Here is a 26,170-nt window from a genome sequence, read left to right as displayed (position 1 = left end):
CCTAGCAGCCCCCCTGGGGCTTCGTGCAGGGACAGTCGTCCTTTTTCCATTTGCTGGGCAAAGCCTATGAGAGCGTGGTAGTTTCTCACGGCGTGGACAGCCCACCCTGCAGCATTCCTGAGAATTGTACAATATAATCTTGAGTCAGCAGGGTGGATTAGCCCTTTTTCATTGGGTTTACACTTGTGACCTTAACAGTAGAACTGCAAAAAAGCAAAATGGGATATATGCATCTTTGCCATAACAGCCCTTCTGCATCTCAACTTAAATACACACAACTGAAAACAGCTACCATTCACTTTAAATTATGTACAAAACCCTATATATTGTTTTTTTTTCTGCTGCTGCTGGTTTTGGATTACACATATAAATACAAATTAGCTATTCTTCTAAAAAGTGGTTATAATAGTAAATAAATACAAAATAAGAATCTGACCTTTATACTTCATGTGCTGTGGGAAGGAGGGGGGGAGGGTTAAACCCATATAAAATGTACAACTAAAATATGTTTTAAAATCTTTAAAAGGAATAACTCTCTGATTAAAATATCTTTCCTCACTTTTTTTTTTCTGTAGACATAAATAGATTTTCAAAATAGATGTGTTTAATTCTCCATATCATAACATAAATAAGGTCTTCATTGGGAAATATTAAAGTGTCAAGTTGTGTGTGTGTGTGTTATTTTTTTCTGTTCCATTTGTCCCTTTCATTTTGCTGCTGCCTCAGCGGCACCCACATCCTTCCACAACCATGTCCTGATAGTTCTTTAGTACCACCTTTTCATTCTCGTCAAGATACAGCATCGAAATGGGACTTAGTTCTGTCGGCACGCAGCAAGCTTTGGGAATTTTGGAGTTCACAGAATTGACCAGCGTCTGAACAATGGCATGGTTGGTGGAATTCAGATGATCTGCCAATGGGAAGGGACATTCTCCATGGCAATAGAAGGCACTGTAACCTGGAGGGGCCACGATCCAGTCATTCCACCCTACATCATTGAAATCCACATATAAAGGATGCCTTCTACAATTGGATTTATGGCGTTTGCGTGGTCTAGGTTTGGTCTGACGTTTCTCTCTCTTATGGAGCGGGTGTCCCATGCCGTCATGCCCAAAAGTGACCAGTAAGGGTCTAATCCGAGACCAGCCAGCATCATCTTGATGCAATGACCTACTGATCCTGACATGTCTCTTGGAGACGTTGCTGGCATTGTTCAAATGTACCACTTCTGCCACGAAACCAAGGTTAGGTTGCCCATGCGCAATCCATCTCATTACAGCTGGTGTGACATCAAATGTTTCCCATTTGCTGGCGTTGTGATGCACCAAGCGAGTGTCCAGGAGGCTTATGACAGGGTCCTTGGTAGCCTCTCGTTCCGATTTGAGAATTTCATAAATATTAATGCGGTGATGAGAGCTGCTGTCGTGTTCAGCGGCATCTTGGATGTGCTCCCGAAAAACCTGGAGTTCAGCTGACGTGATAATCTCCCCATCAGGGATAGATGTTAAGTTAAAGAAGAAACGCCGAGATGTCTTCCCACTTCTTTCTGGAAGCTCTTCCAGGGTTTCTGATTGAAGGAGGAGAAAAGCAAAAGGGCAATCAGCAATTTAAACCCTGCAGCAGAACGCCTGAGTTGCGGAACTGAAACTTTCAAACCACCTTGGCATAAACCAATGCACAATTACACCCAGAATCTGCCCCTTGTCTTTCTACTTATCACTTTCATGAAGCTTAATATTGCTCTGGGTTGCTGTCCTGCCTTTCAATCCCAACGGATTGCATTCTGAATTCCAGGTGGTCGTAATAAAGGGGAAGAAATGTGAGGCATTGCTCTGGAATTCAAGGGCATTAAAGATTTTTTTTTTTCTTTTTTAACACGGCGGTTAGCAGGGGCCCTGTAAGAGTAATTAAAAAGTGACTAAGGATCAAGGAAAGGGATTGCATTTCTGAGATTTCTTAAAAAAACAAACCACCCAGCTGCAGCTTTCATGTCAGTCTCCCCCAATTGGTTCCAAAAGTATTATGCCACAAATTTCATAATTTACAAACCTTACCATCCAAAAAGATTTTATCTTAATTACAGGCAACTTTGCAAAGCACACCCAGTGATTTGACTCAAGAGGGCCCTGAATGAAAAGTATTTGGATGAATTTAGACATTCACTTAGGGGAGAACCTACAGTGACCTAACCCTTCCGTCCAGTAAACACACGCAAAGGTCCAAGGAAAGTGTTGTGAACATTCATTACAACAGATGCATCCGGTGTTTATCAAGCCAGGCAAGCCTATCAGCCATGTGGTTGTCCGTCTACTATTTGCTTACTATAGACTGTGAGCTGAGGGGCACATAGGAGTTCATGCTTCAGCGGCTAAAAAGCCTTCAGGAGTACTGTGCAATTGTTTTGAGAAAGTGTTTGACTCCCAGTGTGTACAATGTGTCATCTCCTGTGTTCTCCAACCCAAGTCTTTCCAAATGATTTGGGAGGACGGCTCTCAGAATTTCAAGCAAGTGGAACAGAAATCTTGTCTACCTTTTCAATATATTCCTGGTTTCTCGTCCATATTTTCATGGTTAAACAAAAATCTGAATTAAGGTCATCTGACTTGTTAGCTTTGCTATGCTGGCTGGAATCTAAATCTTAAATACAAGTGAAACAAAGCAAGCCTAAAACCTAAACCATATTTTCTTGTGGTTTTTTTTTTTTTAAGGGGGAGTAAACTAAAAAGATGGAGTGCCAAGAAAAAGAGGATATGAAGAAGAGAAACAGACATAGGTTATATAGCCGTATACATATAGAAAGGAAAACAAAACTTATGTGGAAGGTGAAATCAAAGGTTGAGTTTGAAACTGAATAAAGCATTCTTAAATATTTTATAGAGTGGGTTTTACTTACTTTAAAATTTCAGCTCAAAAAAATAAATTGCTATACAATCATTTAACCAGATCTTTAAATTAACCAGCATTAAATCATAACCTTCCAATGGATTTCTTTCAATGAAATTCTGAACATGAGGTTTTTTTTTAAAGGCAGAGATAGTTAATATTTCCATAATCACTAATTCCATAATTAGTATTCCATAATCATCATTCCCCTCAACATCTCTAGTTTAGGCTGGGAGCAAATATGCCCTGGCCAATCAAGGAATTACACAACAGCAAAACCAACACACACTGGGCTGGGTGAGCACTTCAGTTTTGCTTCAAACAGACCTACTGTACTGAACTTAATGGGATTTAAGTGATTTAAGATTAGCCAAAGTATCATGGACTTCAGCAGGTTGACTCTAAGGACAATTAAGCCTGGGTCTGACACTTTTTTAATAACAGAGGCATAAATGTTATAGCTATGGCTCAGCTAGGCATAGTGCCAATTCTTTATCACAGGGAATTCATTTGGAATCCTCAGCAGCAGTAGAAGAATGCCACAATCTGGGCACCTTGTGATATGCTCATGTAACACCTCCACTCTATGAAATGCAGTGTTTCTCAGTAGGCTTCTGGGTACAATTCAAGATGCTAGTTGAAACCAGTGGTGGGTTGTTACAGGTTCTCCCTGGTTCTTGCAAACCGGTAGTGGAAATTTTGAGTAGTTTGGAGAACCAGTAAATACCACCTCTGCCTGACCCTGCCCCCAATCTATTCACTGCCTCCCGAGTCCCAGCTGATCAGCAAGAAGGAAAAAATCAGGGCTCACTTGACAAAGAAGAGGAAAAAAAACCCAAGACACCTTAGCTTTAAATTGAGAAGCCAAGAAGCCTCCCAACTGATTGGCTAGAAACAATCCGCTCCTTGTAAACCGCTCGGTAGTGGTAGATTGGCAATTGAGGCCAAGCTGCCTGAAAGCGTTTTCCGATGATCTTGGTGGTGGCAGAGCAGCAAGAAACTGTTTAAACTCTTGCCGCGGCGCTTCAAAGGGCCGCCCTACAGCTGATCAGCGGTAAAAGGCAGTGTGGTGGTAGACCGGTGTGCTCCAAAAACAAATGGGTAGACAGGTGTGGCTCTGCAAGCAGTTAAAAGCCTGGTAGATCAGTACCTCTGCTAAATACTAAAGAATTGTTTGTCACATGACCATCAAACCACACCCACAAAATAAACCACACCCACAGAACTGTTATTAAAAAATTTAGAACCCACCCCTGGTTGAAACCCTACAAAGCACAGGCACATGGTATTGCAGGATTGCATATCTCAATTGCTTCTGTCTCATCAAATACAGCAGAATGGAATGCACCAGTTCCCTTCTATAAAGCGGTGTCATCTAATGGGGTTCAGTTTTGAGAATGCCTTCTCAGGAGCAATGTATCTCCAGAGATATGGATGGCCCTGGTCTTGTTAGCCTTTAGGAATGCCTTAAAAACTTGGCTCCTTCTCCACTCACTGGGGACAAGATATTAAGTGAGGTCAACCTGTGTGGTTGAATGCAGTACGCTGTTGTTTTTGAGCCTCTGCATAATATATACCCTGTTTCCCCCAAAATAAGACATCCCCTGATAATAAGCCCAATCAGGCTTTTGAGTGCATGGCAATAAGGCCAAGTGCTTATTTCAGGGTTCAAAAAAATATAAGACAGGGTCTTATTTTTGGGAAAACACGGTACTATTTGTATCAGGCATGTCCAATCTGCAGGCCATAGGCCACATGCCACCCTGGACAGCTAGTAACATGGCCCCATAAGATCATAAACTTTTAGCATTATGTGTTTTATATACATTAACTATATTATATATTTTATATGTGGCCCAAGACAATCCCGCTCAGTGGGGCCCAGACAAGCCAAAAGATTGGATGCTCATGATTTAGATAGCTCTATTGTTAATACATTTTTGTTTTTAGATTTTAGACTAAATAAACATTAATGTTACTGTAGCTATGGCATGGTGGCCACCATTCAAAAAGTTCTCCTTCTCCAATGCCTGAAAAAATCACAGTTTAGGGCCACCCAATGCAATTTCAAAAGAAACATGCATTTACATGGCCGAACAGATGAGCAGGAACAAGAGGCACATGTTTTCCAGCTTACTTTAGTTGGTTTAGTTAGTTTGAACTCTGCTGTTGATTCTTAGTTTGTTGCTCGCTATGCCGCTTTGTATCAATGCCTCATGCCTGCTGGTACATGTTGCAATATTATCCTGGGCTCTTGGCTTTCCACATCACAGGATGAAACACCTGTTTCAGGAGGTATCATGAGAGGTAGAAAGTGCAGGTAGATTAAAGGCAAACTTGCTAATGACTGAATGGTAATATAAAGATGTATTTCCAAAGCAGAATCTACTATAGGATTTTTTGAGTTCTGCCTCAAGAAATTAAGTCTTTCCAGAGATGGGCTAGGTCCACTTTCTTGTAAGCACTTTTAAAGTTGCCAAACCATCTGAAAGGAGTTTTAGTCTGTGGATTTCCACCCACCTCAAATCTTCACACTTTACCTCCTAAAACCCCACTGCCCAGAAATCCTGTGGTTTCCTCACCCTGCCTTTTAACAAACATCCCTGACCTCCCCATTCTTACAGAAAGCACGTTTTCCACATTCCCCATTAGACCTTTTTCAAAGTCTGGCTATCCAAGACTGGGGATTTTTTTCCTTGCGTTCGCTCTTGTCTTCACCCCTTTCTCTTCCTTCCGCTTTCCCATTTCCACCCTGCCTGCGTCAAAGCAACAGCTTACCCAGTGGCTAGGGAGGGTTCACCAGAACAACAGGCCATAGACAGCTGCTGTTTACCTGTCTTTCTATGCGCTTGTAATCCCTGGGTTACCTTCACAGCCTATTATTTTGTTTTATAAATCCCCAAAAATTCCAATCTAAGCATGTTGTCAGTGTGCTCAGGGCAACTTATTTTCCTGTATATCTAAGTCCAGTCTAAATGTCCTATAAATGACTGTGAAAACATTTTATTTTTAAAAAAAAAACAATACACTGGGGGGAAAAAACACCCTAATCTAACTTTGGTACTGTGTAATTACTGTTCCTTTTCCATCTACAATTCAAGAATTTAGAGGATTGCAGGCTACGCAAAATCCTCCAAGCTCTACGGCACTTATTTTTAACTCAATTTGTATAGGATTGTGCTGTCTTATGCTGCATTTCTCCATCCCACTGAAGTTTTATCTCATACCCCCGAGTCTGCCCCAACTAATGAAACAACGCAGAGAGGTTTGCCACCGCTCAATGCGAGGAGGATGCTTTTCATTAAAGTAAAATGCCAATTGTGCAGAATTGACTCGATCCTCCGTGGCGGCTGTAGGACAGCAGTTTCTCAGAAAGTTGATGATGCTTGGCAATCCTACTTTGTGGATACATATGACTGGGTGGAAGGAGATCCCCTATTGCCACATTGAAGGGTAACATACCATAATTAAGCCAAATTTTCTCATAAGGACAGGTCATTCAAATCAAGGGCACCACTGCTTTTGCCGCCCACAATCATCAGATGAGCAGGAACCTACACCTAGATTTTCTCTAAAGAGCTGACAGCATCTTATACATGTTTGACTTCATGGGTGCATGCATAAGTCCTTTCACAGAAGCAGTCCTCTGGTTATTGCTCCTAATCTGAACTGGAAACAGAAACAGGAGGGTTTTCCAGAAAACAATCTCCCAATAATAGTACGGGTAGTCCTCGACTTAACAACAGTTCATTTAGTGCCCGTTCGAAGTTACAGCGGCACTGAAATAAATGACTTCTGATAAGTGTTTTTCACACTTATAACCACAGCAGTAGCCTGTGGTCATGTGACCAAAATTCAGCTAGCTGCTTGGCAACCGACTCATATTTATGACGGTTGCAGTGTCCTGGGTCATGTGATCCCCTTTGGTGGCAAGCAAAGTCAATGGGGAAGCCAACTGTGTCACTAACTTAACAACTGCAGTGATTCACTTAACAACTGGGGCAAGAAAGGTTGTAAAGTGGGGCAGAATTCACTTAAGAAGTGTCTCTCTTAACATCAGAAATGATGGGCTCAATTGTGGTGGTAAATCAAGGACTACCTGTATTTATTCCAATTATTGGCTCTCCACAGAAGCATATCAGAAGCTATTTTGTCGCATCCATTTTCTTTTCCTACGTTTTCCTGTCTTAATCAAATCCTTACTATTTTATTCTGCCTCCCCTCTTTAGAAACGCTGCTTTCTACGTTGCTGTTAAAGCACTTTTATTGTATTTCTCTTTCATTTTTCCCACCTTCCTATCAGGCATTCTGAGAGATTGTTTGAACGAGAGGGTAAACTTGTCACGAATGGACTTCCAAAAATCACTGGATGGTGACTGCATTTCTAAACCAGAGTTCTCCAAAGACGATTGCTATCTTACATAGACAAATTAACTCAGTGGAAGTTTCAAATCCACTTTTCAAATGCAAAGCCTCACTCCCGCCCCCTTCACTTGCTCACAGAGTAGGGCTGAGATACCAAGTCCTTCAGATGTTACTGAGTATTAAAACCCAACCCAAGATAGTTTTTAGTTGAGAGCTTTAGCAGGAACACCAATGAAGTGCTAAGCAATTTAGTTAGACATCTATACACATAAATAAAAGAAAAGATGGGGAAAAGAAGGGGAAACCCACGTCTTTGGAAAGGCTGGAAGTGTCCATTTGAACTAGAGAATTTCAAAACCGAGTCAGCAGATTTTTCCAAGTTACATGTGTCATTCCCATGATTATTCAGGATAAATAATGAAATTCACAGGAATAAGGCTTAGTTGAATTGTAGTAATTAAATTAGGTATACATACACACTCACTCAGAAGTAAATACTATGGAATTTACGTAGATGGATTTATTCCCAGGTAAAGGTAGATAAATTTGTAGCCTGAAATATGTATCAGTTTTCCTTTGAACCATGTGCATGTGTAACTGTACATTAAAATGCAATTTGACACAAGTGGATGGTGCAATATACATTCTCCCATTAATTAGTTTTATATTTATACGCAAAGCAGTGTAAACACAGTGTAAGGTTAAATTACAACATTAACCTCTTACCGCATTAAGACTTGCTATTAGTTAGCATAATCAGTATAGCCACACCCCTTGTACAGAAATTTAATTAAACCTAAAATACATATGTATGAGTGAGGGGGGGGTGTTGTTGGCCATATTAGCTTTATAACTTGTTCAGTCTGCTTTTTTCCTTTACTTTTATAGTAAATCCAGGACAATAATGTAAAAATGAACAGCTGTGCGTTTATAGTTTTGATTTGGTAATGGCTGCCAAAAACAGTGAATAAGTAGCTTCTGCAGGTGTACCGATATTGCATTAGCACAGGTGTGGGTGGGATGAAATAAAGTGAATAAGGAACCTGCAGGTTAGGGTTGGGCAAACTTCAAGCTTGCAGGAACTACCTTGTGTTTCATGTAGAACCCCAAGATTGTCCACAAACCTTGGGCTGAAGATACACTTACAATTAAAAAAAATAGCTTTGAGTGCCAGAACTAATTTAAGATCAACCCTCCCACGCTCATTGTTACCCCATCGCTCCTTAATGTCAGATGGTGGTGGGGAGTTGCTATCATGGTTAAGAGGTTTATTAAAAGTCAGAGATCCTTGCTCACTGCTGTGGTTCTTGTAAGATCCGTAAATTTAATTAGATCCACTTCCTTCCCCACCCTTGCTATAAATTGGAAATAACTAATCTTTTGATCATGCTATTGCTATCAGGTATTTTTACTAGATTATATTATTTGAAGATTGTATTAAATAGCTGTTTGTATGCATCTAAACTAATTGCACACATTGTGCCTAGAATCACACACGGAAAGGAGAAATGAGATGTGTAACCATACAGAAAAGTTTGGATAGATAAACAGAGCAGGGAACTAAAAGAAATAATTGTTTGCAAAACGAAGATCCAATATTTTACACCTTAGGGCTGGGGACAAGTTAGTTCAAGTTTTATGTACCCCAATATGTGCATTTTGCAGAATATTTCAGACAGGGTGCCTTTAATTTAATAAAACAAACTAATTCTAAAAGACATTGTTACCAATTATCTGACTGCACAGGCAGAGTATTGCCTTAACTCACAATTGTTTTGCCTTTAGTAAAAGTATATTTGCCTGTGGCTTTTAATCTCAGTAAGCCCTAGTTGCCTATAAAATCCAGGGACAGCTGCTCTGAAACTTATCAATCTTGTTTTCTAAAGGGCTTACCCCTTAGGTCTACACTAAATCAAAATTTAAACAGAAGACAAAGTCATAGTGGAGACAATACAATTGATTGTCAAAGTGATCTCTCACGGGGATTAGATAGGGATTAGAAAACCTTCCAAGTGACCCTACGGCCAACTGTATATTTGACGGACTTTTCTTACTGCTTAGCCTCCAACAGTTCTCAGTGGAAACTAATTTGAACAGAATCTGTGCTTGAAAATAAAAAGAAATCTACCTTCTTTGTCAACTATGGATCAGGTAAAATCATTTCAAAAGGAAATTCATGCAAAGGCCCATAACAATTAATATTTCACTTGTATGAAAACTATGCTATCTACACGTTTAATGAAACACAATTTTCATTTTTACTAAAATTTCTAGCTGTTTTGGAGGGGAGAAAAATCTGGTTTCTTTCTACTCCTCCCCAATTTTGCTCCAGGCTGTTTCATATAATTTATATACGCGCATCTCTTTGAGCAAAATTGAGCAAAATTGGAATTTTTACCACAGCAGGTAAACTGACCACCCTCAATACCAGCCAACCACACGCACAATAAAACAACGAACTTAGACTGTAAAAGGGACAGCAGTTCCTATCATCCTGAAATCTCATTTGCCTCAGCTCAGGCATTCACCACAGGTCAGTTCCTGAAAACCTAACTGAATGTTGGCTGAAGTGCGTTTTAATTGTCAAGCAAGCTACAACGATGCTTATTATGATGAATGGTAGGGAAGGATATATAGGATGTCTCTGTCCAGATATTATATTTTACAAAATTTCTATTTAGGATACTCAAATTGGCAGCAGGCAGTTCTGTAACCCTGCGGCAACAAGATTCCACTTTTGCCACATAATTTGGACCCAAGCACAACTGGTAGAACCGGAGTCATCTCTATGCTGATTTAAAAATATTAATGTCTATATATGCTTGAAAGTTTCCAACACCAACTCAGACTGGTGTTTCCCACTGGAAGGTTATACAAAAACCAGAAAACTAAGAAGCACGTCCATGAACACATTATCAAGGCTCTAGCACTGGTTTTCAGGTGGGGTTTGGGAAAGCAGTGGCCCCATAGTTGTTGCTGAACTACAACTTCCAGCAGTCCCAGCCTATAGTGTGGGATATCGGGGAATGTGACTCAGCACAATCTGGAACACCATAAATTCCCCAACGCTCTTTTGGAATACCAGTTAATTCTATAAACTGCTCAGGCACAGCTGTGCTACTCGCACAGGAAGAAATGTCAGCAGAGATGATATCAAAAGGGACAATTACATTTCACGCGCTTTATTATTTTCTAATAATTTCTTGTTTCTTTTGCACAAATGGCTTTTTTTAAAAAAAAAAAAGCCTTACATTTAAATGGATCATTTTCAAAACTGGCCAAATTCAGCATGTCTAAATCTAAAAAATTAAAGATTCAGTTTGATCTCCATTGCAGCAAAGAAGGGGCTTGCTGTTATTTAAATTGCAAGTATTACCGCAATTGCAAATGAGTGAATAACAGGTCAGAAGTGTCCACACTGCCAGAATATATCTTCGCAACCCAGAGCTGCAGGTTGCAAATATTTCAACTCAGAGCAATTTTAATTTTAACTGGAGTAGGTTATCAAAGTTGGAAGTTGGATAAATAACTCATTTTCCTTACCTTCGTGATAAAAGCTCCTGACAGTATTGGCTCTACTGCTCGCTTTCTCTAGGCTATAGTCCATGGAAGTTGGTTTCTGACTCGTATGCAGATGGTAGAGCTCCAACATATAGGAAGGGATAATAGCATTCTGGGTTGGGGTGGGCCGCCGCTTAAGCCCAAACATATTGAGCAGACGCAGTTCAAATTCACGCAGGATTTCTTCTGAGAGCTGCAGCGGAGCCGGCTGGCCCAAATCAGCACTGAATCTTCGCCGGTCGCCCACCTCGGGGATGAGACTGGCAGAGCCCCCTAGCAGTGTGTGATAAAGCAGCAGCACTAATAGAGAGCAGGTCCTGGCCACCATGGTCATCAACCTATGTACAAGGCACAAAATCAAAAGACGGAGTTAGATTCCAATGGAAGGAGGGGGACATGATTAGTTCTGTATTTGGGAGCATGCAGAAGGATCAAACAGAGGCGACATTCCACGGACAGGTCCTCCTAGTAAGATGTCTGACTGCTGAATAAGTTCAAACTTTCTTCTTCTGGAAAAGCCACGTGAAGTGAAAATAGTACCAAACGTCTCCAGCCCTCCTTCCCCCATCCACGGCTACTGCCTGTCTAAACTGTATGATGAATTTGAGGTTTAATGGCATAGGCTTTCAAGGCTCACTCAACATGCCACTCAAAGCTGGATAGCGCAGGAAAGAAGAATGCCATGGTCACAAGACACAAATTGGAGTCCAATCTGGTTGGACACCAGGGCCAGAGGTTTAGTCTTCCAAGCTTTCAGATTTGTGCTGGAGCCTATCCTCAGGGAAGAGAGAAGTTCCCCGAGGATGAGTTCCAGTATGAGTCCAGAACAGGGGTGAAATCCAGGAGGTTCTAACAGGTTCTGGAGAACTGGTAGCGGAAATTTTGAGTAGTTCAGAAAACCAGCAAATACCACCTCTGGCTGGCCCCAGAGTGGGGTGGGAATGGAGATTTTGCAATATCCTTCCCCTACCACACCCACCAAGCCACGCCCACAGAACCAGTAAGGAAAAAAATTGGATTTCACCCCTGGTCCAGAAGCTCAGAAGATTTATTTATTTATTTTTATTTGTTCCTATTTCTATACCGCCGATTAAATCTCTCATCCGGGTGACCGACCCAGGTTGGATCCTGCAACATTATCCTAAGACACGTACATTTGCCTTCATTCATGACAAATTGGGGTGCATCTCATAGCCTTAGCAGTAAGATTCCACCATGTTAATCCATGGCACAGTGTATCTTGGGAGCAACCAATTGCCAGATTTGGCAAAATGAGATTTCTAAAACCAGACCATGATTTCCAAGTTACCCAAGAGCAGATGTTCACTTCTGAGAGTAAAGAGTAAAGAGAAATGAAATGATTAGGATATGGGGAATCCCCAAATATTTATAACATGATGGGGCTAAGGAAGTAGAACTTCCTGAAACAGGCAACCACTCAAAAGTCTTGGGTTTAGGGCTGGGAGTGGGAGTAGGAGGATATACAATGGACTGCTGGCTTTGGGGAATCAATAACATATGACTGCTATCTCTGAAAGAGGCTTGTTCCAACAAGGAAAAGCCGCTTTCTTAACAGATTAGAAGGAAAAACAAGGCTTAGATTTTAAAGAGAAAAATCAATAAAAAGGGAAGCTAACTCACTTCTTAACTAAAGTAAACCTGAGCATTATTAATGGAGAAAGGTTCTGAATTGTAGTAAAAAATTAGCAGGAGGAACTTCCCATCACTTAGGGGAATCAGCAAAGCTACTTGCTGATTCCCTAAGAACTGGATATAGATAACTTATGCCAGTGAAAACCATGATTCTACTGATTAAAATACAGATTACAGACTGAAGTGGCAAACACAGCATAAAATTAAGCATGCATAAACCAGCCTAAAAGTAAGAATGCATAATGCATAAGCTGTACATTAAAATGTGCAACTAACTGTGTGCATAATTGGGATGCTGTGTTTTGACAATTAAGGGTGCATATTCATCGTTACTGTGTCTCCTGCTTCTTGAGATAAAGGTAAACCATTATTTAGTGGGGTCTTCACAGGAAACCTAACTTCATCTCTTCCCTATGACTCTTTTCATTCTCCACGCCCTCTTCTGGACTGTAATGGCATTTGGTCTACTGTAACATTGTTCAGTGCTTAGATTCATTCAGCGAATGAAAACTGAATGGATCTAGGTGAGTCATCATTTGTGAATGGGTTACTTACTCTGCTTAAAACAGCAAGGGTTTACACAAGTTATTTTTACGATCTACGATACAGTTTTAAAGACAGATGAATTGTTTCAGCTCCAGTGAAGGGTTTGAACACTTTGTATTTACTCAGTCAAGGTAACTAATCCCGGTGCAACCATTTGCAGCCTAGAGAGAGGGATTAGTTCATTGGACGGGATTTGCAAAAGGAGGAGGGAAAGCACAGGGCAAGACTCCGATGTGCAGAAAAAGGCCTGATGTCAAACCCAGAAGAAACCAAGCGCACGCACACATGCGCACCCAAATCCACAAATGGAAGCACATTTTAGGGGAAATGGAAGGTTTCAGATGAAGAGAAAGGGCAGGAGTTGGAACAACTTGGTATCATGTAAGGGGGTGATATGTGTAAAAAAAAACAAAGGATCCCACCCGGTGTGGGGGGCCTCAACCTATACATTGAGGTGGGTTTCCATAGTGCTGCTGGAAAACCCAGCAGCAGTATAAATAACTTAATATAACTTTATAAAAGTTATAAATAAATAACTTTTATCAATTCCTGCTTGCTCTCCAGATAGTTGGCAAAGGATGCGAGTTGTAGATCAACTTCTGGCATGCACTAGGCTGGGGAAAGTTGTTCAAGAGGATGCTGGACTACTGCTTGGGAAGCACACGCTATGTAGGGTATTTGCTTCAAATGCATCCTCCACCATGACACCTCCCCCCAAACTTTTGGGGTACTTTAAGTGGCTGCTTCACACAGAGAGATTAAGAAACCACCCTTGATGCAGCTTATCAAGAACTGGGGAAACAGAGGCACAGACCAAGATAATGGAAGGTGGAGAGGGACCTCTGCGATCCTACAATCACCTGAAATCAAGAAGGGCTGGCCCTTGTTTCTTCCTTCGGGAAAGGTTTGGGGGAGCACCGGGAGGGGACAAGGAAGGGTCACCGACGTCACTGGAAGTAGGGAAGGAGCTGAGGCGGACCGGACCCTCGGAAGAGCCTTGGCAGGTGTTGCCTTCAGCCGCGTCCTGTCTCCCGCGATCCCCCCCCACCCCCAATTTTCCTCCGACCTCCGCCATCCCCACTTCTACCTTTTAGGATGCCGCCGATCGCCTAAGCAGCAGCAGCAGCAACGCACTCGGGCACGTCCATCGAGCCAGCCTCCACATCGAAGTTGCCTGGCCGAGCGAGCGGCGTCCCGCGATCCCTTCGGCTCTCCGGCCCCGCCTCCCCCCGGCCCGGCGTTCTGGTCCGACAGCGGGAGAGGATCGGGCGTCCCGGCCGCGGGGGCAAAAGAGGCGCAGGACGTGGGGGGCGGAAAGTGACCGAGGCAGCGGACTCCACTTCTTCCCTCGGCACTTCGAGGAAGGTCCGAGGAAAAAGCCGCCTTCAGACGCGACGCTGTCCTGTCCGAGCTACGGGGTGGGGGTGGGGGGGGTGCTCCCCGCTTGGCTCTAGTAGTGTCTCGTCCGCCACAATCCCAGCACGCTTTTCGGAGGAGAAAACATCCCGGTGGGGCTCGATCGCTCTAACCCGGGCACGATCGGGAGGAGGAGGAGGAGGAGGAGGAGGAGTGGGGGACACGCGGCGATCCCGCTTCGCTGCTTTCGCCCGGCGACCTTTTCCGACGTCCGCATCACTCCAGGCTCAAAGGGCGCCGTCTTGATGGAGAGTGCGGGGAAAGTGGAGGCGACGCCGGCGCCCTGCTCCCAGGCCCGGACTGGCTGGAAAACATGTCTGCTCGCGAGTAGGCAAAGGAGAAGCTCTGGAAGCCGGGAAGACTCCCGGGAGGGAGGGGAGGGGAAGCGAGAGTCTCCCGGGGCGAAGGAGGGCAGGCTGTGCCCCGAATCAAGGCCGATCAAGTACCCACACCCGGATGGGGGACTGGAAATAGGAGCCCTTCGCCTTCTCGGGGGCGGCAGCAAAGCGTTGAATTCCGGGCTACCTCGTAACTTTGCCCTTTTCCCTGCACTTTCCTTCCCGGGTGCAAAAAGCAGCCTTCGGGGACTCCCAGCCTCGGCGGCGGCAGGACCAGCCACTTCCCCCTTTTTCCTCCGCCTCGGTTCGTCGGTGCGGCGGCTGCAACTTCACCCCCAGCACCTCCGGGCGCAGAGATGCTTCTCTTTCGGCTCCGCGTCCGCCAGCGCTCGGAGCGGGCTCGAAGGTGCTGCTGCTGCTGAACTTCCTTCCCCCTTCGCTTTTGCTTGCTCCGCTTCTGCTGATGTCACGGCCGCCGGAGCTCGGGAGGCTCGCTCGCCAATCACAGTCGGGAAGCCTGGGTGAGACCGGGAGCCAAGAAGCCAGCCGCCGCGAGTGCTGCGAGGGAGCGCGGCGTGGCGGGCGGCTTTTTAAAGGGAACGCCGCCCCCTTTCAAACTTCCCCTCCTCCTCCGCCCAGCCTTTACTTTTCTTTCCTTCAACTTTCCGGCTTAGGGTAGGATGTAGAGGGGAGGGAGGGAGGGAGGGAGGGAGGGAGTTAGAGAGGGGAGAAAAGGAAGGAAGGAAGGAAGGAAGGAAGGAAGGAAGGAAGGAAGGAAGGAAGGAAGGAAGGAAGGAAGGAAGGCGTTACAGAGGGGAGGGAGGGAGGAAGGAAGGAGTTAGAGAGTGGAGGGAGGGAGGGAGGGAGGGAGAAAGGAAGGAGTTAGAGGGGAGGAAGAAGGAAGGAAGGAAGGAAGGAGAGAGGGGAGGGAGGGAGGAAGGAGTTAGAGAGGGGAGGAAGGGAGGGAGGGAGGAAGGAGGAGAGTTAGAGAGGGGAGAAAGGAAGGAAGTAGGGGAGTTAGAGAGGGGAGAAAGGAAGGAAGGAGTTAGAGGAAGGGAGTTAGAGAGGGGAGGAAGGAAGGAAGGAAGGAAGGAAGGAAGGAAGGAAGGAAGGAAGGAAGGAAGGGAGGGAGGGAGGGAGGGAGGGGAGGGAGGGAGAAAGGAAGGAAAGAGGGGAGTTAGAGAGGGGAGAAAGGAAGGAAGGAAGGAGGGGAGTTAGAGAGGGGAGAAAGGAAGGAAGGAAGGAAGGAGTTAGAGAGGGGAGGGAGGGAGAAAGGAAGGAAGGAGGGGAGTTAGAGAGGGGAGAAAGGAAGGAAGGAAGGAAGGAAGGAAGGAAGGAAGGAAGGAAGGAAGGAAGGAAGGAAGGAAGGAAGGAAGGAAGGAAGGAAGGAAGGAAAGATTGCAGCCTCTTCTGAGGTTAGCTTTTGATGCCAAAACTTAATTCTTTCAACATACAGCCCTGCTCAAAAGAAGAACGCGGCGCTATTTCTTTGCAGCGAACAGTGGCGGCGCCCCGGCCCGGCGGATATTTCGGGGGGAAGGATTATTCAACGCTTGTTTCTAAAAAGGAAGACGGGGTTTGTTTCCCCTCCCGGTTTTCGGCCAAAATCGAGATATGCCAGGACGGCCTCGCGGACCGTGGCCACGGGGACTGTGGTGGTGCGGTACGTCGATCTCTCAAGCTCCCGGCTCCAGCCGGCGTGGCTGCCCAAGCCCCCGCTCACTTTGGCGGGATTAAATAGAGGTCGATCCGGGGTAGAAGAGTACAATGTCCGCGTGTAGCTAATGTAATTGCGCAGTGCGATGCTATGCCTGAGGATGGAATTCCGCCGAGGTTTCTCTCGGGAACAAAACACGATTGCGAGTGTCAGCTTCTCAATCAGAGGTGGAGGTTTGCAGGTGCGTTCGGGTTGAAGCCCGCTTCCTTCTGTGCGGGGAAGTTTGACTTCGGACGTGCGCGACTGAAGGCTGGGTCAGGCGGCTTCAAGCCAGAGAAGCAGCCAACAAAAGTCTATTATACTGGCATTTGTCCATAAAGAAGAGAAAGAGATGCTACTAGTTGTGCCTCCACAAATAGTTTTGGCTCCCAGAGGTGGGATTGAAGTGTTTACTCACTTTAAGGGTGTGAAGGGTCAAAGTAGGGGAGAATCGCACCCTTTTTCAAAAGAGCTTTTTAAAAAAGTTATAAAAAGATATTCACTTTTTTTTTTCCCCCTGAGCTAAAAAGCAAATCCACCCGCGAATGGCTCTCCCCTTCTAATCAAAAGATCTTCAGTTTTGGAATCCTGCCCAGAGTTGCCCTGATGGAGCAGTTTATGAATATTGTACAATTAAAAATAAAAACTGCTAATTATAAATTGGCAATGGGGTACCAGGATGGTTTCAGGCTGTTCCTTTCCTCACAACTTCACCTGACAGTTTTTTCATATTTTTTTCCAAAAAGCTTTTGCTGGTATATCAGTGGGGGATAGAAAGTCTACTCTAACACATCTGCAGGGGGAGATCAATTTAACACATTGTCTATCTTATCCTCACAATCACTCTGTTATGAAGAGGAAAGGAAATGGTTTCCCAAAGAACGAACTATCAAATGCCAGAGCTAAGTAGGGAAAGACTTGAAGCTATCCATCTCTTGTCAGAGTCCAGTCTCTTCCCCAACTGAATTAAGAGTGATTTGGTTTTTTGAAAGAAATGCAAATACATTCGGTTTTTTTTGCAAGCAATAAATAACATCACCTGCAAATAACATTCATTACTGCGGTTCTAGCATTCCAGCTTGTCTCATGAGTCATGCAGGGGGGGGATTTTTATCCCCCCTCCCCTCTATTTTGTTCAGTGAGCCCTATTGTATTCTATGGTGCTTATCCCCAAGAAAGTGTTCCTATAACTCAGGACTGGTCCACTTAACAGAATAACAGAATTGGAAGGGACCTTGGAGGTCTTCTAGTCCAACCCCCTGCTCAGGCAGGAAACCCTTTATCATTTCAGAGAAATGGTTGTCCAATCTCTTCCCAAAAATCTCCAGTGTTGGAAAACGCACAGCTTCTGGAGGCAAGTGTTCCACTGATTAATTGTTGTAACGAAAGCTCTAGATTGGTTTTCCATTGATTAGTTTCCAGGCAGTGTTCCATGATAAATATTCTGATAAGACAAAAGGTCCCCATGGTGGGAGGGGAGAGGTGGTTTAGTGAATGATTTTAACTCCCTATATTACTCTCGCTTTTCTGATGTGGGGGGAGTGGGTGGCCTGTCAGACCTGGAAGCCATCTTTTACATTTGGGCCTTCAGGCCTGCCACATTTTCTACTGTGGGAAACTACAAGGGGGGGGATTTTATAGAGTATGGGCGATATGTAGTCAAAATAACATTCCTTTCTCAGAGAGTCAAGGACGCCTTGTCCTGGAGTCGGATGACTGGGAGGTATCTCCAATTTGGACGGTGGATGATTGGACCCTGTGATGGACATGTTGGTGTTGGGCAGGGGCTTGAACTTTCACTTGGGTGGGGGAAACCTGGAAACTTTCAGATTCGGGTTTTCCCAGATGTGCCAATATGACATCTTCAATAAAATGGAACTTTCAGGAAATCCAAGCCTTGGAGTCTTCTTTCGTTGGGGGTATTACTTGGAACTCTGACACATCGTTTCTTGTTCTTCGGGTGCTGTGTTGAATAGGTGGCTGCCATTTTGTGGCCGCCATTTTGCTGCCTGAAACATGTGTTGCCTCCCTGCCACATAAAGGCATGAACTGGACTGGCCATTAAATGTCCTGATCACATTCATGATAGATGGGGGGACTTTCCTGCACCTGAAGGCTATTTAAGACTGCCATACAGTCTTTCCTCTAGCGATGGTGAATAGTAAGGATAGTCAGAATTAATAGTAAGAGCAGCTGCTGCTCGCCACCATTTCTTACCTGAACCTGCTGACTAACCTTCCCTTGCCCCCTTGCCATGACCAGCCCTGGTAGCATTAGCATCTTAGTTGTGACAGGGATTTTGAATTAGGCAATGAAATTATATTTGCTTTTTAATCACGTGACAGCCCCCCTCCCCACAATTAGCAATATGTCATAGAGGACATTCTTCCATTGCGGTGCTTTTCGGAAAGGACTTTGAGGCAAGCCCCAGGAGGCTTCTCAGATCTAAAAGGGCTGGAAATAGCAAAATTTAAAAGATGGGAATGCCATTTGATTAAAAAAAAAAAAAAAAAAAGGTGGGGCAGAGTTTATAAGAGCAGTAAGTCCAAAGTTTAAAATAACTTAATTGCACCTCAATTCTAAGGATTCCACACCTTGAAATTACAAATCGCATAGGTGACATGGTTTTGTTAAGAGAAAAACTGGCCTCTGTAAAAGTGAGTCAGACAATTCAATATAGAAATACAGGACAGATCAGTCAAAGTTATGTGCTGCATCGGAAACGCTGAGAAGATAGCAAGGATGTTTGTACAGCCTATAGAGCAGTGATGGCTAACCTTTTTGCCATCACGTGCCAGGAGCTGAGGGGTAACGCACGTGCCCACACCCGTAATTCTATGTGCCCTGCCCCCTTGAATGTGCGCGTGACCACCCCCTGCTCCTGACACGCAATGGCACGGTAGGCCTGTTTTTTGCTCTTCCCAGCCTCCAGAGCCTTTCTAGGAGTCTGGGGAGGGTGAAAACGGCTTTCCCCACCCCCACCCCCCGGAGGCCCTCCGGAGGCTGAAAATAGCCCGTTTGCCAACTTCCAGTCCCATGCGCGCCGGAACTGAGGTCACATGCCCACCATTATATAGCTACACGTGCCACCTGTGGCATGTGTGCCATAGGTTCGCCATCACAGCTATTAGAGTTACTGTAACCCAATTTCCCAGGTTCTTACACTCCCTGCAAAGGTGGAGTGTGAACAATCCATTATACAGTACTAAAATGGAGTTAGCTAGCTGTGGTTCAGTATATTAGTGCAAACGCAACCATGCACTGCGGATCGGGTCCCATTTAGATCTTTGGAAATTGATCATTATTATTAAATGATTTATTAGGCCAGGATCACCCAATGGGTTCCTTTTTAACTCAGTTTTTGAAGGATATCCTTATGATTTTCCTCTGACCTATATTGCACAGTTTCCTTACCTTTTGTCCCTTTGCCAGTCGCATCTTTCAGGATTACAGCACTGTATGCCATTTTGATAACCAATCTAACCAGCATGCACTTATGCATGCACTTATTTTGATAACTGATCTAACCAGCAGCAATACCAACCTCCCATTTACATTAGAAAGCACAATCATAAAGCTAGTCTTTCTGTGAAATTTCTGTGTTCTACAACAATTCACCTTCCCTAATATGGAGCTGATCAAAGTTTAAATCTGACCTGGGGGCGGGGAGGAGGGGGGAGGAAGGACCTTCAGTGCAGAAATTTGTCTTATATTCAACAGTTAATTATTCACTGCACTTTCTTGTGAGAGAGGGCAGAGCAGAGGTGGGTTTCAGCAGGTTCTGACCAGTTCTGGAGAACCGGTAGCGGAAATTTTGAGTAGTTTGGACAGCCTGCAAACACCACCTCTGGCTGGCCCCAGAGTGGGGTGGGAATGGAGATTTTGCAATATCCTTCCCCCAGGAGTGGAGAAGGAATGGAGATTTTACAGTATCATTCCCCTGCCACACCCACCAAGCCATGCCATGCCCACCAAGACACACCCAAAGAACCGGTAGTAAAAAATTTTGAAACAGCCTTGGTGGCACAGCAGACTAAAGCACTGTTAAGTAACACCAGCTGCCTGCAATTACTGCAAGTTCAAATCTCACCAGGCTCAAGGTTGACTCAGCCTTCCATCCTTTCGAGGTAAGTAAAATGAGGACCCGGTTTGTGGGAGCAATAAGGTGACTTTGTATAAAAAAGAACACTGCTTGGGGGGGGGGGCAAAAGCCCTACTAAGCAGGTATATACAAAAGTATGAAGGCAATTGCTTAACGCATTGTAAGCCACCCTGAGTCTCTGGAAAAGGGCAGCATATAAATCGAACCAATAAATAAATAAACCCACCACTGGAGCAGAGTCTTATGAGGCTTTTATTCTACCAACCAACTTGAGTCACTGAAATCTGCTTTAGGTTTTGTTCTGGCTTTTTAGGAATAAAGGTCGTCATCATTACCACTCCCAATGGTTTACAACAGAGGAGACAGGGAACCGCAGCTTCTTGTTTCTATAAATGGAAATGCCTTTCTGTACGTTACTAAATATGAGATCTACCAAATGGCAGAGATCCTAAAAAGATTGTGCCCTTTTGTGAATACGTCTGCTGTTGTTGTTATTTGTGTTTTGCATGTGTTGGGTTGTTTCACATTTTCCATTCCCGAATACAGAATTTATATTTGATCAAGTTTTCTTTAAATTTAGAAATGGCTGCCCTCTTGTGGTAGAAGATACTAGAACAACCTCTGAGGAAAGGAAAGTCCCAATTAGAAATGTTTTAAGACCAGTTTACTGTTGGTTAATAAATCTTTAAGCTGTCTCTCTTCTCCTGTGCACCTGGAACTATACCTGAAATCATTGTAAGTATAATACTTCCAAGTATAATCTCCTGACATGAAACCTTGCAAGCTCAAAATAATGAGGAATGGCAATGGATCCCTATCTTCCCTAAGAATAGTGATATTGTGTTAAAATAGATGGGGGCATGTTTCTTAATTGTGCTCAATGTGACTATCACTCACAGTGAAATCAAGTAATTCTACTTTTAGATTTCCACTGCAGTCTAAACTCTTTTTCTAAAATAAAAAAGCACAATTGTTTGGTAGTAAATAGAGGGAAACAGATTTGACTTTAACCATCCAAATTTATAAGGAGACCAATTACTTACTTGTTTCTTCCAAGGGAATATTTGCGAAAGTCTTCAGGGTAATCAAATGCTTTTTCTGCATCTCCTGAGATCAGTTTGCACATCTGCAGACTACTCCCTCGAACCAACCAAGACTGTAATTTGGTTCAGCCATAGTTTGGAGCACTCAGCACATTTTTGTCTTTCCTTACTGCTTATTTTGTTCAGGCTTTCAAACTCTCTTGCCTGATAAACTGTTCTTGAGACAGGAAACCCGAGATACCATGTGGCAAAATGTGCTTTTGCCTCATAAAATAATTGCCTTACACTGTGGATTTTGAAAAACCCACCTTTTTCTGAGACTGGGAAGCTCAGACACTTGGATCAGGAAGAGTTTTTTTGGCTAAAGATGTTGGAGTTTAAGCCTGTGGCCTTCTCTGTGTTCCTGAACTACTGTATGTCCAATTTCAGGAGTAAAATGGAGGCCTTCTGAAAATAATAATGGTTATGAGTAGAGTGGGCTTGGAATGACAGCTTGCAAAACATATAGCTGACACTTAGAATCCAGCCAGCCAGCCAGTCACCTATCTAGCTAGCTATCTAGCTAGTTATCCAACCCACCCACCCATCCATCCATCCATCCATCCATCCATCCATCCATCTATCTATTCATCCATCCATTCTTTGTTTCTCCAGAATTGAAGCAGTTTTCATGTGGCTCTGCTTTCATTTTATCCACATATAATAGTTTAAGTTGAATGCCCATCCATGGTTGAGGGTGGACCTGATCCCTATTTCTTCTTGTTCCAGTACAGCATCTTCCCCACCACAACTTTCCGGACCCCCACACTACCTTGAGAATTCTTTTCATTGGAGAATGACTTTCAGCAATCTTAGGAGTCTAGAGCACTTCTGCCGCAACCTCTCTTCTCACTCATTGCTAGGGTAACACATGCTACAACTGTAAATTCCTGGTTGCTTGTCAATATAATTACTCTGGTCCAGGTTCATTTTCTCCAGACAGGTGTCCCTTACATGAATATTCCAAGTGGCATCTTTGGCCTTCATCGTTTCTTAAATTAAAAAAAAAACATGAGCAAAAAAGCAAAGAACGTGCTACTTAAAGCAGCAGCCTGCTCAGAAAATTTGGAGAAAGCCATTTTGTGCTTAGCTGTAAGGCAGGGATGGGTAACCTGGTGCCCGCTAGGAATTTTGGCTTTGATAGTGGCTGACTACCAGTAAAAGGTGAAGATTCATTCTCACCAGGAAGGGAGAGGAGAGGTTCTAAGGGAAAAGAGTGTTGAGAGTTGGCAGCTAAGGTAGCTGGTTGCAGGGAAACAGCTTGGCGAGGTTGTTCAATAAAAGAAGGAACACGTTCATCTTTAATGAGAAAAACATATCTTCGCCAAGGGTTCCAGTTAGAGCAATAATTAGGTAACTGTATTATGTTATCTTTAGCTTTGATCATCCAGCACAAGATTTTTTAAATGTCATATTTACATCCCATTAAAGTCTTTATAAATATTATTGTTCATTGAGGCCTTCTCCCTCAAGGACTTTGCTCCCTTAATAGAAATCAAGCTTGACGGTAAACCAAAGAAGGAAGGAAGGAATCTCTTGTCATTCCAAAACGAATTATGGCAAATTGCTAAAGGGAATATTATCCCTATCTTTGGGACTATTTTAGATGGGAAACAGGAGCAGGAATCTGAAAGGTTTCACACCCTACTCAGCTTCCAACTTCCATGAGCCTCAGCCATTCTGTGTTCTGTCTCTGCAGTTGATAACTAAAAAGTTTTGATGTATACATGTGGGTTTCTGCAGCCCAGATGTACACACGTGGGAATGGAACAACTTGCCGCAGCCAACTTGCTGCAGCCAATTTACCAGGGCCAACTCACTGCAGGACAACTCACCACAACCAACTCGCCACGGGACAGCTCACAGCAAGACAATTTAATAATTCTATTTAATTATTTACAATAAATAAAAAATTATTTTAATTTTTGCCCTTCGCATTTCATTCTATCCCTCCTTTTGCATCCTTTCTTTAATGATTCTATTCCATCACTTCTTTGATATTAGTGTAACTCTTGTCCCGCAGCGAGTTGTCCTGTGGCGAGATGGCTGAGGCGAGTTGTCCTGCAGTGAGTTGGCTCTGGTGAGGAGGCATGGCAAATTGTCATAGACCCTACACACTTCACTCACAATAAATGGTAATCAATCTATCTCTTTATCTGCAGTATCTATCTATCATCTATCAATCATCTATCTATCTAGCCATCTACAGTATCTATATCTATCTATCTATCTATCTATCTATCATCTATCATCTATATCATCTATCTATCATGTATCTATCTACAGTATTTATCATCTATCAATCAATCTATCATCTATCTATCATCTATCATCTATCTATCATCTATCTATCATGTATCTATCTACAGTATCTATCTATCTATCATCTATCAATCAATCTATCATCTATCAATCAATCTATCATCTATCTATCATCTATCATCTATCATCTATCTATCTACAGTATTTATCTATCATCTATCTATCTATCTGTCTGTCTGTCTATCTATCTATTTATATATCTATCTATCTACAGTATCTATCTATATCATCTATCAATCATCTATGTATCTACAGTATCTATTTATATCATCTATCAATCATCTATCTATCTATCATCTATCTATCTTCTATCTATCTATCATCTATCAATCATCTATATCTACAGAATCTATCTATCTATCAATCATCTATCTATCTGTCTATCATGATAGATAGATGATAATCTATCTATCTACAGTATCTATCTATCTATTATCTATCAATCATCTATCTATCATCTATCTATCTATCTATCTATCTATCTATCTATCTATCTATCTATCTATCTATCTATCTATCTATCTATCTTGCCACCTGACTCCATTATGACTCTGGGATATTTCTGGATTTAACTTCCTTTGCATAGTTTATTGAGCTACTGTATGTATTATACCAGAAGGTGAGAGAACTTTTTTTAATATCTGCTCTGCTGATTTGGTCCTTTTATCATGAACTCTGCTTCTTTTCCCTGCATCGAGGTTGGGTTGCCATATTGGGATAATAAATCCAATGAACTGCAGCTAATATTCTGGATGGGAAACCTGGGCAAATTGTTAATAATTATGTCAGAAAGTTGCTATATTATTTTTTTCATGCTTCCTGATTAACTTTCAAAATAATCTGTGTTTGCAGCATTCTACTGAGTGGACCTGGATAAGTCTCTAGCATAATTTTAGTTTATAAGAAGGTGAGAATGTTCGAAGGATGGTCCTCCTGTTATATTTTCCCATAAGAAAATGTGGTGATCAAAAATGAGCCAACCAAAAAATCAGTGTGTGCGTGTGCGTGTGTGTATGATTAGATTAGATTAGATTAGATTAGATTAGATTAGATTAGATTAGATTAGATTAGATTAGATTAGATGTAAAATTGCTCAGCAATTTTGGATTCCAGATTTCTGGGCTTATTAGTCTTTGATTGCCCACCCATCTCACTCCAGAAGTAGTGAGAATTCCTTTCCTTATGTTGAGATGTACAGTACAGGGCATACAGCCTTTGGGGATCTTCCCAGTCTGTTTAATGAGATCCTGAAGTTTTGTTCTGAAGTTAACAGCACTAATTAAAAGTTGACCATTACTCCTTTGGCTTCCTGTCCTCTTCATTTTTTCCAAGATGAAAACTTGGCACCTGAACCACAAACTAACCAAGTTTATTTTAGGGCATATCTCAACATCTACTGAAACAGTCTGGACTTGGGAGCTGAATAAGATCTGGTCTGCTTAGTACTTTCTGATGAGTACACCACCATAGGTCTCCAGGATTTTGGCTCAATTGAAAAGTATCCTAGAAGAAGGCAATGAAAAGTCACTTCAGTGACTTCTTGACAGTTTTGCTGTCAAGAAGACTCGATTCAGTCACCAGGAGCTAAAATTGACTCAAGATCTTTATATTGCTGTACAGACCCAGCTCACATGATACAGTAGATTCAATCTATTGTATTAAAACAGGCAATTAGATTAATTCAGTCAGCCCTTTTTTGTTAATCATGCGTAAGCATACTGTGCAAATGCAGTTATCATAAGCTGGAGAAAGCAGCCAAAAAACTGCATATAAACCAGCCTAGTTATGTATTTATTTATTTATTGAATTTATATTGCCACCTATTCGCCCAGGGTGACTCAAGGCGGCTTACAGAATATAAAACCACATTTAAAACAATAAGAATCAAATAAATTAATATAGTACACTATAACAAAATCACCCCCCACCTCCCACCCCAATGACAGCAGATCACACAAGCCCTGGTAGCGCAGCAGACTAAAGCACTGTTATTAACATCAGCTGCCTGCAATTACGGCAAGTTCAAATCTCACCAGGCTCAAGGTTGACTCAGCCTTCCATCCTTTCTAAGGTAGGTAAAACGAGGACCCAGATTGTGGGGGCAATAAGCTGATTTTGTATAAATATACAAAAGTATGAAGGCTATTGCTTAACGCCTTGTAAGCCGCTCTGAGTCTTCGGAGAAGGGCGGCATATAAATCAAATT

At 42.9% G+C, this 26,170-nt stretch overlaps 1 protein-coding gene across 1 annotated transcript; it reads right to left on the bottom strand.

The window, feature by feature from the left end:
* Nucleotides 1-272: 272 nt before the first annotated feature.
* Nucleotides 273-14,172, bottom strand: BMP2 (bone morphogenetic protein 2). The gene is made up of 3 exons (XM_070956260.1): nt 14,096-14,172; nt 10,792-11,147; nt 273-1,567 (listed from the first exon to the last, which is right to left on the bottom strand). Exons 2-3 carry the CDS (start codon nt 11,141-11,143, stop codon nt 723-725), a joined length of 1,197 nt encoding a protein of 398 aa, XP_070812361.1. The 5' UTR covers nt 11,144-11,147; nt 14,096-14,172; the 3' UTR covers nt 273-722.
* Between the last annotated feature and the right edge of the window lie 11,998 nt (nt 14,173-26,170).

The sequence above is a fragment of the Pituophis catenifer genome, unplaced genomic scaffold (assembly GCF_029215685.1).
Source record: "Pituophis catenifer annectens isolate HBS135680 unplaced genomic scaffold, rPitCat1.0.hap2 SCAF_1, whole genome shotgun sequence".
In the NCBI taxonomy this organism is placed as follows: Eukaryota; Metazoa; Chordata; class Lepidosauria; order Squamata; family Colubridae; genus Pituophis; species Pituophis catenifer.
Note: the sequence above shows the minus strand (reverse complement) of the source record. Positions and strands in the feature narration are given on the sequence as shown.